The 17434-nt window shown below is 43.0% G+C and overlaps 1 protein-coding gene across 2 annotated transcripts in view; it reads left to right on the forward strand.

Annotated features, from left to right (window-relative positions):
- The window catches only part of PDIA5 (protein disulfide isomerase family A member 5), a 100608-nt gene that overhangs the window by 52900 nt on the left and 30274 nt on the right, over positions 1-17434 (forward strand). For both annotated transcript variants that reach the window (XR_011141957.1, XM_068949059.1), the window contains exons 12-13: positions 14558-14628; positions 15680-15843. Coding sequence is in view for 1 of the 2 variants with exons in the window: in XM_068949059.1 (XP_068805160.1) it covers positions 14558-14628; positions 15680-15843 (235 nt within the window). In the remaining variant the exon portion in view is untranslated. The remainder of the gene's footprint in view (positions 1-14557; positions 14629-15679; positions 15844-17434) is intronic.

Genomic DNA, 17434 nt, shown 5'->3' on the forward strand with positions numbered 1-17434 from the left:
AGTCTGAAGGCACTCTTTCTCCCCACCTCTCTGAGAAGACTGAGCATTGCTGTGCGCCTTTTTATTGAAGCGTTTTATAATTGCTGGTGGGCATGTTGTTATCCAGGATACATCCAGGCATCCTGAGCCTGTGTTCAGTATAGCTGTTCATCACACGTAACACTTGATGATGATGTTTACTGTCTTGCAGACTTCTGAAGTGTGTTTGTGTGTGTTTGTGTGGTGGTGTTATACCCAGAAACTTTGGTTACGAACTGGGATCTCTTGGCACGTACCACCGTACAAAAGGAAAATAAGCGGCCATTTGAAATTGTTCTGTGGATTGACCATTTTCACTAACACTGGATAGCACAGTTATGTTAACAGATCTATTTCTGAGGCTGTGCCAGAAGATGTATCATTGTGAATTAACATGGATTCACCCAACTTTGGGATCGGATGACACCAACCAAAGCTATTTATGTACTGTGACCTAAATAGAGGCACCTGTGCAGCTTATTGGAGTCTTCTCTTGGCAATGAAAATGAAGGCTTCGTGGGCGTATGTGCCTCTTGATGTCCATGCTGTAGGCTGATTGGTTTATTTAGGGGTCCAAAATGAGAGCTGGGTTCTGAATGTCTCTGAATTTGGTTTATATCGCCAGTCAAATGTGTTGAATGCTTTGGTGAGATAGGGACTTGCTGGAACTTGGGCTTCCAAAACACTTGAGCACAAAGAAAGCATTGTTTCTTCCTCCCTCCCCTTCCCCCCCCCCCCCCCCCCCCCGTTGTCCGTGTCAACCTATTTGCTTGAGTGAAATGCAATTTTAAAAGTAATTTCAAACAACTTGCCAAATTAGTGGAACCTACTGTGTTTTGGATTGGGTTTTGTCAAAGGAGCAAAAGCTCCACGAATTTCCCTTTCTGCATTTTTTCCAGCATTTCTCTCCAAAGCACGATCTGAGTCTTGCACAAAATAAGTCTAACCAAGTCGCTGAAGAGTCATTTCAAACGCTACTGAAGAATGTTTAAAGAGGTGGATTGAAATTAAAATCAATTCAGAAATGGGTTTTAATAGTGTCTGCTTTTCGTGCATGGGAGTTATTTTTCGTTATATTTTGTTAACACAGATGACACTGATAAGGTTTTAGAGTGCAACTGTTCTGTACCTCATGTAGAGTAACCTCCTGGCACCACCATGAGCTCTAACCTCCTCTGGTATATTCAGCGCTTGTCCCTGTTGGTAATGAGTGATGATCAGGAGCCTCTGATGGTTGCTTAGGGTCGCTTTTTTCCCTGTCACACCCTATCAGAGATAATGGTCCATGGTCCTGTAGTGATGCCAAAGGTAATGCAGAAAAAAAGGCAGCACGGCCCTTCTGTTACTGGGAGCGTGCATTTGCTTTTTAAAGGATTAAACAATAAGATTTTTTTCCTGCAACGCTTCTGCCTTGTACTTAAGCTTACATTCATGTTAAGCCTGTTTTCTACTCAGCTCTCTTCAGACAACTTCTTCAGAGACATTATATAACCTGCAGTTGCAGTATCTAGGGGTAGAAAAAATGTAGATGCCCTTAGTGTGATCTTTCCTTCCCTGATAAGGCAAGGCAAGGAATACTCGGGCCACCTTTTTTCTCCTTAATTTGTTCTTGGAAACTGTTTTGGAGATGCAGGCATGATGCACCTCTTCGTGCTTCCTTCTAATGGAAAGGAGGGCAAGAATAAATCTTGAGATGATAAAATGCACTTGCAGTTTTGATGTGTTGTTGAAATGTCTGTGAAATTCCTTTCTTGTCCTCAGATAATTTCTCTCCCTCTGTAAACCAGCCTGATAAATTACACAGTTGATGCTTTCCAAAGCCAAGTATTCAGCTGTACAGGTTTTTAATTGCATTGGGAGCTGTTTTATCAATTCAGCTTTGAAAAACATTTCACACCCTCTCTCTTCCCTCCTCCCTTCCATCCGTTAAAAATTAAGCTTTTTTAAGCCACTTTGAGGGCTCGTTATTGAGAATGTCAGCCAATTAGCCCAATACAAGGTGGGGGTCTCCAGCATCTAACCGAAAAGCAGGCTGGGTGTCTGCGTGAGAGCGCACCATCATTAGTTTCAGTGAACTTGGTTTTGTTTCCTACTGTTGCATATGGAGAGACTAGAATATGGAAAGCTATTGCTCATTTTATATTTAAAGTAGAGCAAAAACAAAATATGCGCACAAAATCAAATCTGCTCTTTCAACTGGGTTTTGCAACTATGAATAAGTCTCCCTTTCAGACCCTAACTGGTTCCTTGTGAAAGCAAGCTATCCTTGCATTTAGCACTAATTGATATTTCTGTTAGCAGCTTCTACAGAACGGCCATGGGTTGAAAAGGCTGAAGAATTAATTTACTGTGTATCCTTAAAAAGTAGTCCTCCCAGCACAGGTCAGCAGCAGTGTGACACTGAAGTGCACTCTCTCTCTCTCTCTCTCTCTCGATCAAGTTCAGGTGGAAAAGACTGTCTTTCATCATCGAAGGTCTTTCCTCAAACACCTCAGCCTTGGCACCAGCCAGGTTGTGCAGCTTCAGAGAAGAGGTGTGCACCTGACTGATGTCCACGTGGGTAGATCTCGGCCTCCTGGGAGCAGTGTTAGCAGTAGTAGTGCTACCTGCTGCTCAAGTATCCCCTTGTTTGCACTCTTTGCCGTTGTTTTCAATTGTATAAGTTTGATCAGTCCTTGATTGAAGACAGCTTCGTATGAGAAGGGCTTATTACATTGTAGAAGCACTGATGGCATGGGGAAGAGAAGTGTTTTCCAAGTGTGTTTTAACTACACAAACGGGCAGGGATTGTCAAGTTGAAAGCTTGGCAGGATGTAGCCCTCATTCAGGAGTCTGTTCTCGAGTTTCCTGAAAGGTTTTTTTTATAAGCCTTGACAATCCAATCTCAGGTATGAACTCCGCTTTTTAAAGCCCTGTCCATACAGAAAATCCAGTTTAAAAATACTTGTGACTGTTATTCAGTAACGCTGTAATGAGAGGAGAACATGAAGGCAAGCAGTTTTGTGCCAGAGTAGCTGCAGACTGAATGGATTACTGGAAATTTGTAGTGTGTAAGGCTGTGTATTTGTAAGGTTACCAGACGCCATACCCACCTGATACAGCTATACTTACTAGTCCACAGGACTGTACACAGGGACGACCATGCATGTGTCAAGGTGCTTGCTGTGGGCTTCGTCCTACTCCTACCAGAGCCAGTGAAAGTCTTGTCCTTGCTTTCGGAGTAATTGGAGAAGGCTTTGAGTGAGGCAGTCTCCTTCTGGGTCATCACCTAGGTCGTAGGCAGGGCCTAGCCATGTATTATTTCTTGGTGGAAAAGTGCACATCTCAGACGGATTGGGGACAGGTTGCAGTGCCCTAATCACTGCAAGGTTGAATTGCTGTGCAAGGGTGCTTTAGAAGAGGAGTGTTGCTGTTTTAAGAGTCTGGATAGATAGGTGAAAAGAAGATATCTGCTTCACTTTAGGCATAGCATTCTCTGACTTTTTGCATCCTTTAGGTGCTTAACTTTAATGTTGCCTTAATGCGTTTTTAATGGAATGTGTAATAACCTGTTTTCCTGGACAAGCATAAACTGTGCCAACTTTTTGTTCATTGTATGTATATACTTCTTAGCTGAACTCCTAACACTCTTACTGGCACCCTCCAGGGACAGATAGATCTCCTTATCAACCAGATGAATTCTTGGCTCCTGATTCTTCTTCTAGTGAAATGAACAAGTTTTGGCTGTTGATTTCAGTAAGATAAAGACTGTAAAACTCAGACTAGATTAATCAATATTTAAAAGCATGTAAATCTACAACAGGGTATTGCTTGATTGTTATATATATTTAAATATCAACAAAGCAAATCTTGGGGAATATAAACAGTTCTGCCCAATGACGTGCCTCATTAAACTAATTACAGTAACAGTTTTCAGTGCACACACTGAAAGCAAGCACACCCATTAAAGCAGGAATCATTGAAAATGCAGCAAACCAGGAGAATGAACCTGACATAGTAACTTTTTTTTAATGACCATCCTGCCTATGTTTCTTGAGGGTTTAAAAATAAAAATCGATGTGGAGTTTTAGTGGTACTTAATGTAAATAAGAGGAGAGTATAAAAATTCTAATAACTAGACGGTGCAGTAAAACTCAATGGGATACCTAATGAAAGGGGTGAGGATAGCAGAGATGGAGCCTATTATCTCTTTTCTGTCAATCTTTTGATTTTGTAGCACATAGTTTGTGTAAGATGATTGTCATTTTGAATCACTTTGTGCTCTTTGAGCAAAGTCATAAAAGAGGGTGATCCAGTGATGAAAGTTATAGCCTTGGCCTGCAGATACACACGTTTAGTTCCTTCCCTTGCTTTGATGTGTAAAGCCATGACCCAAGTCACTAAATCTTTATCTTCATTTCCAATCTAAGAAGCGGAGATGACATTTCAGCTTGCATGGAGTCCACGTGTGGGGTCTACATGTGGACCGTGAGAGGCTCTGGTATTGCAATAATGGGGTAGGGAAGGCATATCATAGCTGAAAAGAAAATTACAAAGACTTGATTGACATGAAGGATGTAGGATTGTGCCTTCCATGTTCATTGACTTGTTGAGGACAAACAGGCTTGGCCGTTGTATTGAGGAAGAGCTGCATGTGCCGGGGAGAGCACGCTGCTCAAACGCAACTATTGCAAGTGGGGCTGATGGCTTGCAGCCTGGCAGGAGTCTGCGCCTGGACCACGATGGAGAAGCTTTTGCTTTCTGGGTATCAGCTTTGCAACAGGGAGACCAGCGAAACCAGCCTTTCAGCGCTGCTGTTGCCACCCCGCTTGTGAGCGGGAACATGATCTGCTTTGTGTCACCATGCTGCTCTGGAGACAGCGAGGGGACTAGGAGTGGAGACTGAATAACTACTTTGTTAGCAATTTTGGGAATTGATAACAGTATGCAGAAGGGTAGTAGAGGAGGAAAGAATAGAGCTGAACCATAGATACTTGGGTTCTGTTGAATTTGGCAGATTTGTGCGTCACTGCCTGCTAGCCTCCAATAGGGAGCAATTAGTTCTCTATTAAAGATGATGTTTAGGAAGGCTATTCTAATCAGGAAAAAAAAAAAAACATTCCTGTAAATGTGTGGCAGGTGCTGTGAAGGGAACATCCGTTCCTTTGGAGATTGGCTGCTTCATTGCTCCCTTTACTATTGCTTTCCCTCTCTCCTGAAGAGTCCTTACCATCTGAGGCTAGTGCAGAGGACTAGCTCCAGCTCCCAGGGAGCCACCTGGGTCAGCTGAAAGGTGACAGTGGAAGAAAGAGTCGCCCTGTTCTCCTCCCTTTCTTAGGGTGTCTTAGCAGATTATTTAATTATTCATCAGAGTGGTCTTTTAAAAGACTGCTGTAATTGTAGCTGGCCTTTTTGTCTAGTGAAGGTCTTGCTTAGTGTTGGATTCATGTCAGCTCAGTAGGGTGATGTTGTGTTTGTTTGGACCAAACATGCACAGCTTGACTGGAGATGAAATGGACATAATATATGGAGGCACCACGCAGAGTGCTGAGATTTTTCTTGGGCTTTTGCTGTGGCCTCTGAGTGTGTGGACTGGGTGACTTTATTCCTGCAAACTTGACCCCAGTGTATTTGTAAGCCCTTAACACTCTTATGGCAAGTTCTGATAGGAGTGAAGCATAATTTATTTGTATAGGTTTACTTTGCTTTCCTCTAATGACTGTTAACAGTAAGAATTAGTTTTAAGAATTAAAGCAGCCAGGTTTATTTCTTCTGAAATAAATTTATTTCTTTGCCTGGATGAACTTAATATACAGTGCAGAGCTCACGTTTGGAAGTGCCTTACAATATCTCTGCTATTTGAATCATTACCAGCAGAGTTTTCATCATCAAGTTTATCTTCCTAAATAATTGATGTCTTGAATTTTTATTATCCTATGAAAAGGAGAGTAGGGAACTTACTTTAAAGGGTGAATAACCAGCAGATAAATTTATAGTGAAAGATTGCTTTCCCGTCTGTCTGCTCCTTGTGCCCTTTTGGATGATGACTCTGCCAGTGACGCTATCTTTCTGAGTTAATAATAAAAGAATCCATAGCTTTGATATTGAGGTACTGTGCTGATGTTGGAGGTGCATCTTCTGGGATCCTGATTGCTTGTGGTTAGTGAGCATCCCACCACACTTCTCATAAGTGGGCGGATGCATCTCAGTTGGCAACTACTTTTGCTCTGGTTCTGGACAAAAAGCGCACATTCTGCATAATGTCCCTTCCTGGTGCTTACTCTTATTGGTAACTTCAGTAATAGCCAATGTGAACATTGCTTTAATACCTCTACTCCCAAATCTTCAGTTTTGGCCTTGGAATATAATTAGCTTTCCTAATAAGATCTTTGTAGGATCGTTTTGCCAATGTTTTGTACAAATTGCATCCCAGCCAATCATTTGCATGCTATGGTATTTCACTGAGCTGCCCAGTCGCAACTCCTTGGTCTAACCTCCCTTATGTGACACTGCCATTACTAAATCTGAAGTGTAAAATCTTAGTAGGGTGGGGAATGCGAGGGAAAGCAGTTCAGCTTCTCTTCCCAAGGCAAAATGTTCTTGATCATCTGGCGAGAGGGGCTGTTTTTTTGGATGTGGAATAATTATGGTCTAGTCAAGAAGGAAACCTTCTGGTGGTATTTTTCATAAACTCTCAACGATTTCACCTTAAGGCAGCCATGCTGTTGTCTCTCTCTCACTTCAAGTAGGGAGGATTAATTTTCAACACCTACTCGGGGCCACGTTCCTCCAAGCTGGTGTAGGAAGTGTAATTCATATCTCCTGGTACCAGCTGATCCACCTTCCTTTGCTGCTTTTCCCACCCGAGAGGGGGATGGTAGGAGGCACCCTCGTCTCCCAGCACTGATCTCTACGGGTTGCACCATATAGCTTTGACTAACAGACTATATGCTTGTAGCGTGAGCTCCAGTAGCTGGAAGCTGAAGCCAGATTTGGAATGGGAATAAGGAACTGTATGGCTGCTTTTGTTGTTTGTTTTTTTTTTTCACGTAAAGAAAAAGATTAGCCTTAAAGAGCTTTCCTGGACATATGCTGGATTCTGTGTCATGGGAGGGGGGGGTGTATTTTTCAAAGGCTAACTTTAGGAACCTGGCTCAGCCAGAGCTCCCTGTAGAGAGAGCGCCCTCTCTGAGGGCAGTACACAGCAAAAATGTCTGCCTCCGCATAACTCTTTAGGGAGCTCTGGGAGGTAGCAGCCTGTGGCTGAAGTTAGCTTTGGAGAATACTTACCCATTCCTCTGAGCCTTTACATCAAAAGAAGACATGCTCCAACGTGACCAGAAATGAAGGCAGAAGCATCTAAATGAATTTCCTTGTCCTGTGTTATGCAGGAGGTCACAAAAGCCTTCTTCCTTTAAATCCTGTGAATACCGTATGCAAAATCCGCTCTTATTTCGATCTTCTCTATTCTGATTTTTCCTCTGCCAAGATCTGTTGCTGGCCGAAGGGAGCCCTTCTGCTGGAGCTGTGAAAATGGTGTGAATGCAAAAAGGATTCTGTAGGATACGCTTGGTTAAGCTCTCTTTTTGAGTTTGATCTGATTTATCTTATGTAATGCAGTGATGCGAATGTCTCTTTGAAAGAAATAAAGCAAAACAAAAACACCTTTAACTGTTTTTTTTAACCTAAAAGCCTTTGTGAATCTTTTCTTCTGGTGAGCAGCTTCTGGGATGCTTGGGGCAACGCTTACGCTAGCACAGAAAAGATGATCAAGATTTGATTGAATCAACACCTGCACGAGACGCTCCTGAGAGAGACAGGGGCTTGGATGGGGTCGCTGCCACCATAGCAAGTCATGCAGATGGGAGAAGGAGCGGCCAAATTCCAGGCATTTTCTGTCCCAGCTGCATGGGACCTAATTGCTGCTGGAAGCAGAGAGGGCCTTCCTTGTATGTGTGCATACAGTGGCTTCATTGGATTTGCACTGATCATTGCACATGCAGATTGAGAGCGCTGTGAGTCTGTGGTCATGCCCAGCAGCTGATGCTATAGGTGAGGATGAGGTGCCCGACTGTTCTCCTGTCCCTAGGACAGACCGTGCAGCCAAACAATTTGTCCGCAACTGTGTAAATGTAACATGATTGCCCTAATCCAAACCGCTGAAGCGTTTTCGTTCTAATTCCATATTTGTAGTTGCTCAGAACCCTACCTTCCAGGATGAACTTGTTCAGGCTTGGCCTCTTGTAAAGCCATAAAGCCACAAAGCTATCTGCTTGTCAGGGATACCCAGGAAGCGTGATACTTAATCAAATCAAGACTACTCTTAAAAGTATAGTAGCAGTTTGAATTTTGGTATGTATGCCTATACATCTAGCTGATGAATGTTTGAATTCAAAGCAAGGATCAAGTCCCCTGGAATTCTACCTGGGAGGGTAGCATTGCTCTTGAAAAGGAGATGGGTGGTTTGATGGAGGTAAAAATTTCTCAGAGTAGGTACCAAAGAGACAAAGGGATACATAAAACGTCTGAAGCCCCTGATTCTTCATGAGGTGAGCCTGTAGGCAAAAACCTAGGAATATGATTATGGCCTGTGTCTAAGGCAATCAAGTTTCATGGACCATTATGACGATTAAGTAGGTGTGGAACCAACACAGCTCCATATGCATACCTGTGATTATAGGGAGGAAAAGTTGCTTTCGGCATTTATTTGCACCCTTCTTCCCTGCCAGTTTTGTGGGTGATTTCCCGTCGGATGTCTGCAGTGCAAAAGGTTAAATTATACAAGGGAATCTGCAGCGGCTACAGTTATGCTCTCCTACAACGGCAAAAGAATTGTAAGCTGTCTCCTGTCAAACCTTAGAGCTACTCTGTTACATGATACATAAGAAATCTTTGTAAGTTAAGGACTTCCATGGCAGAGGAGAATGTATTTGTATTCTTGCATAGATGATGAGGAGGCTGGGACTGTGTGTCCTTGCCCTAGCTCCGAGGAATAGCCTTTTTTTCCCCGTCCAATATACCTACTCTTGCTATATGTGTATAGGTGTATAGTTCGAAGTTTAAAACAGGGCACACGTAAGGGTTGGCTATTCTGCTGTGTTGAGAGGTCACTGCTCCTCTGGGATTAAGAATGAGGAATTAAGAATATACCCCCGTGTTATGTGCTTAGGGAACTAAGGTGGATCTGAAGTTCTTGATATCTTTCTTTTTCTTCCAAGTTGTCTGTAAATCTTCCGTGAATGTAGTCTGAACTCCCAGTGACCTGCTTGCTGAATGCAGGACACGTTTTGGGCTTCAAATTTATGTTTTCCCATCAGGTTAATAGAATTATTTGTGGTATGCAGCTGTAGATGAACGTGGAGATGGCATGATACAATAAATAGCTGGTACATGATAACAGTACCCAAGCAGCCTGCTGATAGCAGAAATTTAATGATTCTTTAAAGTCTTTATTTGCAATTTAGTTTGTCTCTAGGGGTTTTTATGTCAGAAATTCCTTATCCGCAGTCACCTGGATGTTGGCCTTTATCTTGCTTGTCACATACCTTCTTTCACTTCAGATCCTCAGCCAATGTTACGTTGAAATGAGAGGACGTGACTGAAAGCATAGTGTTTATTTGTATAGCCATAATAACCTGAAAGAAGTAAACAATAAATGACAAAGAGAAGCAGAGAGATTTATGTTCTGGGGACAGCAGTAAGACTGCGTATGCAGTAGCCTAGCTGGTGGTGGTTAACCAGTTTTCTGCCTGTCCTCTTCAGACAAAAACTTTATATTTTTAACGATAGAAGTGTTTGTGTTAGTAGTTCACTTCTGCAAGAGTTTGGAGTGGCTGCGCTCTGTAATGTGAGTCTCTACGGTGGTGCTAAACAGGTTGCCATGAACAAATACAGATAGTTATATGGAAAAAGCTGCATTTCCGTTTGGTGAAGACTGTTCAAGAGATTGAGTTCAGTCCTTAAGCCACCGAAGGTGCCACAGAGGAAGGTGTGTGCATACGTATATATCTTGCATAGGAGGAGGAAGGTATGGCAGTGAGCTTGTTGTTCCATTGGTCCTAGAGAGGAAAGAGTTGAAATACTCAAATTCTTCTAATCAGAGTCTTCTGCCTTGTTGGCCTGTCTGTGGTGGGGGCCAATAAATGTGACTTGTCCCTCTGCTGCTCCCAGCACCATCCTGGTGTCTGCGTGCAATTTGTTGGACTGGAAGAGAAACTGCTACCTAGCCCTTTAATTTAAGGTTTGAAACTGAAAGTTATAGTTGCCTTTGCAGCCTAGTCAGTACAATTGCTGTAACTCCTGTACTGAGTCCCACAAATGCGAGCTGCTCGGTGCGTTCATTTGCCTTCCCTTGTCCACGTGCTTCTCAGCTTTCCAAAGCAGCATCACGCTGTCCATGCTTGCCTCTGGCTCTGTGCTTGGGTATGGCCTCACTCTGAGCAGGACAAAGTGCAGAGTGAGCTGTGTCCTCTGGCCTGTAGTGAGCTTCTGATGGGAGGTGACTGATCTCTGCACTGGAGCAACCTGGAGACCTTTGCTTGCCACTGCTCTGGAGTGCAGCTCAGCTATGTGACAGCAACCACGCGGAAGGGAGGAGCTGTTTACCTGCCTGGCGATGTGCTGCAAATGAGAAGGTCGATTGTAAATGAACTGGGAAACAAGAACTCTTACTTCATTTAGGCATCTATTTTAAAAACAATTGGGAAGAGCCTGTCTTCTACCAGATGTCCTCGTGCTGATTTTTGTAAACTTTGACTTCTTTTTCCTGTCTTGTAATATTGATCCTTTACACTTTGGCGAATTCTTTTCCCCTTGGGCACTGGGGAGCCTTGCAGACTTGGATATCCTTCTATGTGAGCGGGCAAGATGATGTATTTATTGAGAGGTCAAATGAGTTGTCCAAAATCATTAAATGAGCCTGCAGAGCCAGGAGCTGAGCCCAGGACTGGTTCCATCCTGCAGGATGGGAGAGTAAGTCTTACTTTCACCTCATGGGAGCATCTTGTGCTCTGCAAGCAGAGGATGAGGCTGCAGGCATCCTCGTGTGCAGTTGCCTGCAGCTCCCTACTGTCCCTTGGTTCTTCCTAGCAGTAGTGACCAAGAGTGACCTGGAGGGTGTAAGTGCTCACAGGAGACTGCAGGACATCCTTGCTGTTGATTGTAACCTTTTCCTTTCTCTGCCAGGATTGAACAGATCACTTATCTTGTTTAGTTTTTCACTTTTAATGCCGGTATACACTTAAAACAACAGTGCGTATTCTAAGAACACACCTAGCAAAGGTGCTTACTGCAGAACCTGTGGGCCTCGTGCGCAGTCCTGGCAGAGCTTATGCAGCACATTGGAGCATCTGGGTTAAGGGCCTGTAGGGTTGTTGTTATTTTCCCGTTCTTTTTTTGTAAATAGAGAACGGCTGAACTAGAGGAGAGGAGGAGCTTAGCGCAGAGGTATGCAGCTGCTGCTGAACAGCATAATGTAGCATTCATAGGAAAGGTAGTGACCTTGGAGTTCATTTAAATGACTTTTTCATTGGCCTTGCGAACTTAATGGTAATGCTCAGAAGATTATTGAAAGGTAGGATAAATAATCATAGGAGAGATTAATTGATTTGCAGTGTGTAGATCTGACTTCTAACTGAAGTCTCTGCTCTACCCTCGATGGTAGGTGGAAGCAGGCAGGAGAATGTAAAAGAAAGGAGTAGCAAAAATCTCTTAAAGACGGCCAGATAAACGTTTTTATTGGGGGAGAAGCTCTTGGGATTTGTTATTCCCGTTTCAGATTCAGTGGAACATGATGGCTTTTTTGCAGGCTAGACTATTGCGCTGTTTTCTGTCGTTGGTGGAACAAGCATTGCGTGAGAAAGATTTGGGGGCCTCAGTTTGTATTTAAGCATCTTGAGAAGTCGGATCTTTCTTACCCTTTATCATGAGTGAGTAAGCTTCATGGAAGTCAAGAGTGCTGTATCAATGTACTGTTCGTGAAAGAATCCCAAACTGTGATACTTTACAGTCTGAATATCTTTCTCCAAAATATTACTTCATATGCATTTCAAATGCTTTGGATTGTTTAATTTCCGTGACAAAGCGTGCCTAACTTTTTTTTTTTTTTTCCCCCCCTTCCTCTCTGCATAGATATGGTGAAAGCTCAGGTTGTTCTGTCGCTTTTGCGTGATCAGATCTAATGTTAATGATTGTGGAATATAATTTAGATCACGTGTGCGTGCAGTAGCGAGAGCACACAGCATGGGCTGCACTGTGTAAAATCTACCAAGGTGAAGGTACCCCTGCAAAAAATATTTTTCTTTTAACAAATTTGATCTAGCTAATTCAGTGAAGTTCCCAGGTGTCTGAGCCGTGATTCAAATCCCAGGTGTCTGAGCTGTGATACAGTCAACCCCACCTTCGTTTAGAAGTGGGGAAGAGCACAACATAAATAAAGTCCCCTACTCCTAAAAGGAGAAATAAGTAATTCAGGCAGGTGTCAAAGGGAACTGTCAGCCCGTTCCAGAAAGCCATACGCCTGCAAGTTTTCTGTGGGTGGCAAATAGATCATTTTGCCACCTTCTTTCACGCTCTTAACCAAGAGCGGTGCCAAGACAGTAAGCTGTCCTCAGCCCTTTCCAGCTTCTTCCTGAGTTCACCTCTGAGGCTGTCACATGAGGCTTGGCCACACGTGCTCTGCCCGCCCTGCGAAAGCAAAGCAAAACTTCCTCCTCCTCCAGCGCTCCTGGCACTTCTGAGATCGGCTTGTTCTGCTGCTTCTGCCACATGAAAACACTAGTTTTGCTCGCAAGAGGGATGTGGACTTTTTAATGCTGTAGTCACTATATAAACTAGTAAATAGCATGCACTTTTAGTCCATAGCTAGCGTTCAAACTGCAGTTCTGTGTGGGACAAACCATTTGGGTATTTTCCCTACTTCTCAGGTGGGATTTATAGACTTTATTCAATTGTATTTTCTCTGTGCTGCAAAGACTGTGCTCATAAACGTGCCCTGAAAGGATTTTGTGGTGTGGTGTTGTGGCTGGAGCTCTACTGAAGTCCCTTTTTGCTTCAGGGAAGGTACGCCTTCGTGTCCTGTCTCTTCCAGGCTGTGAACGCTCTTCAACTTGTGCTATGTAAAACATGGTTGCCTGGCCGAGTTGAGGCTCGTCTGGTTGGGTTCAGGTTTAGGTTTGTGTCTGCTGACTTTGTCGTTCATCCCACTAGTGGGAGTCAAAGCAGTGCTGAGATTGAGAGTCTTTGGTTTATTTTCTTTTAAAGAATGGTATAAAAATAGTTGTAGCCCTGTTGCCTGTGTACCTCAGAAACTGCTTTTGCTGAAGCAGCATGGAAACAGATTTCTAGCTGCGTTTTCGCATACAGCTTTCAAAAGCTCAGCGAAGCCTGGGCTTTCAGGTGTCCCTTTCCGCCAGCAGCAGCTGGAGAGAGAAAAACGGAGTGCTGCAAACACGAGAGGACCACACGACGAGGGGCTACAGAGCGCTTGTATTGCAGCGCGGCAGGCAAATGCCTTGCGTGCACTGGGTCACGTCTGTGCACCTCCAGCGCCTGCCTACTTGCAGGAGCCAGCCCCAGCTTTTTGCCCACGTTGCCCCATCCTCCTCGGCGCCAGTCCTGCAGGAACCATGGTGGCGTGTGGTGGGGATGAAAGAAGCTGCAGGAGGGCAGTAAAGGAGGCTTCCCTGAAGGCTCGCGCACAGGATCGCGCTGTTGTTGCTCGAGCGTAACTCGGCATTGCTGCTGAAATCTCACCCAGTCCTGAACGTTCAGCTTGCCTGGAAGCCTTGGAAGGAATTGCACCAGATGAAAGCAGTTTAATTTACACCCAAATAACTTATTTTAAATCTGTTTTTCTCACGCATGCATTCATTTGACTTTATTGTAATGTCAGCACTTAGCAATAAAGTAATGGGAGATCTCTGGAGAACTTCGCACAAGTGAGAAAGCACCATTATCTCAGTTTTACAGGCCTTGCTTATGTTGAGAACATATGTGGTGGTGTAATTACACTGATGTGATTAAATCAGTGCAAATCCTTGCTACAGGGACATGCTGCACCAATATAAAGTAGGACTTATTATCAGTGCAGTTTAATTCAGATTACGTTACCTAATCAAGCTATGCTAGTATAAGCCTCAGTTTAAATTGAGCAAGTCACGTGAGAGTCTGTGTTGTTTCTATTTAATGCAGATAAAGTTTTGGAAACTGAAGTAAGTGAGGTTGTGTCTTACCCAAGAGCACGCTAGCAGTAATGGACTTGATGAGTATTGTGTTTATAGTATGTTCTGGTAGGGAAAAAGTGTGGATGTGAATGCAGGGGCGTTTATTAGTTTTTAATAAACTAAATTCTTTGCTTAAGCTGTGATGACCACTTTGGAAATGTTTCTAAATCATACTAAAGCTTTACAAATGAATCAAGTCAGTTCATACTAAATTCCAGTAAATCTCTACCACATGATTTTGGATTTTGATAATGACTGGATAGGTCAATGAATAACCGTGGCATATACAATTTAATTGGCTATATCTTCTTTTTTTTTTTTTTTTTTTTTTTTGGCAGGGTGTGGGCACTGTAAGAAAATGAAACCAGAATATGAGAAGGCTGCAGAGTTTCTCCATGTAGCCAGTGATGTAAGCTAATTTCCTTTATTATATCCTTCAAATAATCAGTAATAAAAAACTGGAGTAATAAAAATGAGTTTTCTCCCTACAACAAATTCAGCTGTTCTCATCCTCCCACAGGACCCTTCAAAATATGGTTCCAAAGTACAGTCTCATCGCTAATGCATGAGCCCTGCCAGAGTTTTAGAAAGAACATTCTGTCTTGAACAAAACAAAATCGAAAAATGTTTATGTATTCTGCTGTAGGCCTTAGACATAATATGATCAAATCCGAAATGGATTTTTTTCCTTTATTTTTTTAAAGACATTGAATGTGGAGAAACGTAGGGTTTTATTTATGAATTCGATTTGGGGGAAAAAAGGCGGGGCTGATCCCTCTTCTGAATATCCTGGTTTTATGGTTGTGTCACTCCATTAGCTTCATTGTCAGTGCTCCATCAGCATGACTGGGGGGAGAACAGAGGCCCAGTAACATGATTATGACTCTTAGTGATTCAATCTCACTCTGTATATGCCATGCAGGAACAGAAACAGAGTTATCTCCCCCAAACTTTAGGTATCCTCAGTGGAGATATCTGGATTTTCTTTATAGTTGTTGGAGAAGAAGAGGGAGATGTGCAAAAAAAGATCAGATGAAGCACATCCCAGGAGTGTCTCTTCTCCCTTGACTGTAAAGGTGACTGATGTAAAGATGCCTGCAAGTTAGGGAAAGGTGGACTTGTTTTGAAAGAAACTTTTAGCAATGCTCCTTTCTCTGGGAGAAGTGGATGGATTTTGTGGGAGGGAGTGCCACTCCTGGGAGCAGCTCTTAGGTATTACAAAGTGACTTGAGTGACAGGGAAATCTGGTCAGAAAAGAGGAGGAGAACAGGTAATATACTGGTTACACTGGCATCATAAGATATCCCTTCTGGCGTTGCATTGGCCCTCTGTGTCTTTCTGCGTATCTGTAGCACGTGCCCGAGAAAGCAAAGGCACCTAGGTTGTAAGTGTTGGCCCTGGAGTGCGCAGTTGTGTGCGAGTGTGTTGCTGTGATTTACAGGTGGTGGTTTCTGTTTTAGAGTCCAGGTGTCCTTGCAGCCGTAGATGCTACCGTCAACAAGGCCCTGGCAGAAAGATACCGCATCTCAGGATTTCCTACTTTGAAGTATTTTAAGGATGGAGAGGAGAAATACACTCTGCCGCATCTCAGAACAAAGAAGAAGATCATTGACTGGCTGCTAAAGTAAGTTTGAAGGGTCTGAGATAATATTCAGGTTCCTGGCTATGGGCTCCTGAAGATTGCTTTTGTAAGGAAGTAAATCTTAAACCTGGCTTCATCGACTGCTTAAATCCCTTGCTAACAAAAACAAATTGAATTCTAGTATTCAAAGCCATACAAACATGTATGATAATTACAGTCTTTAATACCCCAAATCCTTTATTTGCCGTGGGGTTTTTCATAGTTGTCCTGGTAATTCTTTCCCAAAATAAATATTTTTCAGATATTCCCTAAGCCTCTCTCTGGAGAAGGAATACCAATGGCTCTGAAAAATAGACAGAACATTTGTTGTTCCCTCTTTATATTATGCAGCAGATTTCACTATTTAGCTACTGAATTTCTGTAGTTGTACTTTCCCTTTCCAGCAATTTCAGAGTCAGTGCACAGACAACAAGCTATGTGGGACTGAAGGGAAGCTACTGAGACCAACAAAACAGCACCTTTTGTGTATTTGTCAACTTTTATTGGGAGATGTGTTAAAATATGCAGAATTATGTTTGATGTATGCTAAAAATAGTCTTATTTCAAAGAGCAAAATTGCTAGTATAGTTGCTCTTGTAAGTATTTTGGAATTAAATATGTAATTCATTTAAGTACGGGAAGCATAGTTTATTTTCCGTGTTATTCAATGAAAATAACTGCATCTGTGTTTTGTGACATTTTAAAGTCATTTTAAGTGCAGTTGATATGAGGAATATAATATTTTTTCCACCCCCGATGCGTTTTTTTTTTTGGTCCTTGTTTTTTTCTGTTGTTGTTATCTTTTAATCGACATCTCTCAGTGCCTCGAATCAGGTAAGTAATACAGCCTGGCAGTGTCTTTGTAGTATGTTGGGAAGTTTTGTCTACTTTTTACATTTGGGCCCAGCATTGCCATGGCCACCTTGCTTATTCAGGCTCTAGGATGCTTTGTCAGTAACGGATGTTAATCACTGTCCTACTTTCCCTGTCATTTGCTGGAGCATTTTGAGTGCTAGCTAATTTGTAGTAGGCGAGACAGCCAGGTAGGTACTGTCTGGTCACGTTGGTGATCTGTGCTACTTCTCTGAGGTTTTTCTCCAGTGGGCTAAGCAGAGCTCACATGTAGTTGTCTAGGTAAAGAAGCAGTGATGAAGAGGGCAGGGGTGGTGGTCTTTTCCAGATCCAGCTGTGCCACTGGACGACTTCTGTCTATGGCCTCAGGCAATCAGGAACTCAAGGAGAAATATAGGCTTGTCTCCTACCACAACCGCTAGCTGTTCTTCCAACTAGAGACAGAAATAAAGCAAGGTCCTTATTTGCTGACCTGGAATAAAATTGTCACAGCTCCACTGAAGCTGATGGAAATAGAGATGTGTCCGGGTTGCAAGCTGGAAATAAAGTTACGTTTGTGAAAAAACCTCTCCGAATGAGTGGTCTAGTCACAGCAGTGCAGGTTTCAGCTTTGGTCCCCAGTCTGTGGTGTCTGTACTCTGCGCTGCCTCACTATGATGGTATCTGTATCCGAGTAGCTGATTTCAGGCCAGCTTGGGGAGGTCTATGTGAGAGGAAGTCACACCTCTGACTGAAGCTGCGA

This window comes from Struthio camelus, chromosome 6, assembly GCF_040807025.1.
Source record: "Struthio camelus isolate bStrCam1 chromosome 6, bStrCam1.hap1, whole genome shotgun sequence".
Taxonomy (NCBI): domain Eukaryota; kingdom Metazoa; phylum Chordata; class Aves; order Struthioniformes; family Struthionidae; genus Struthio; species Struthio camelus.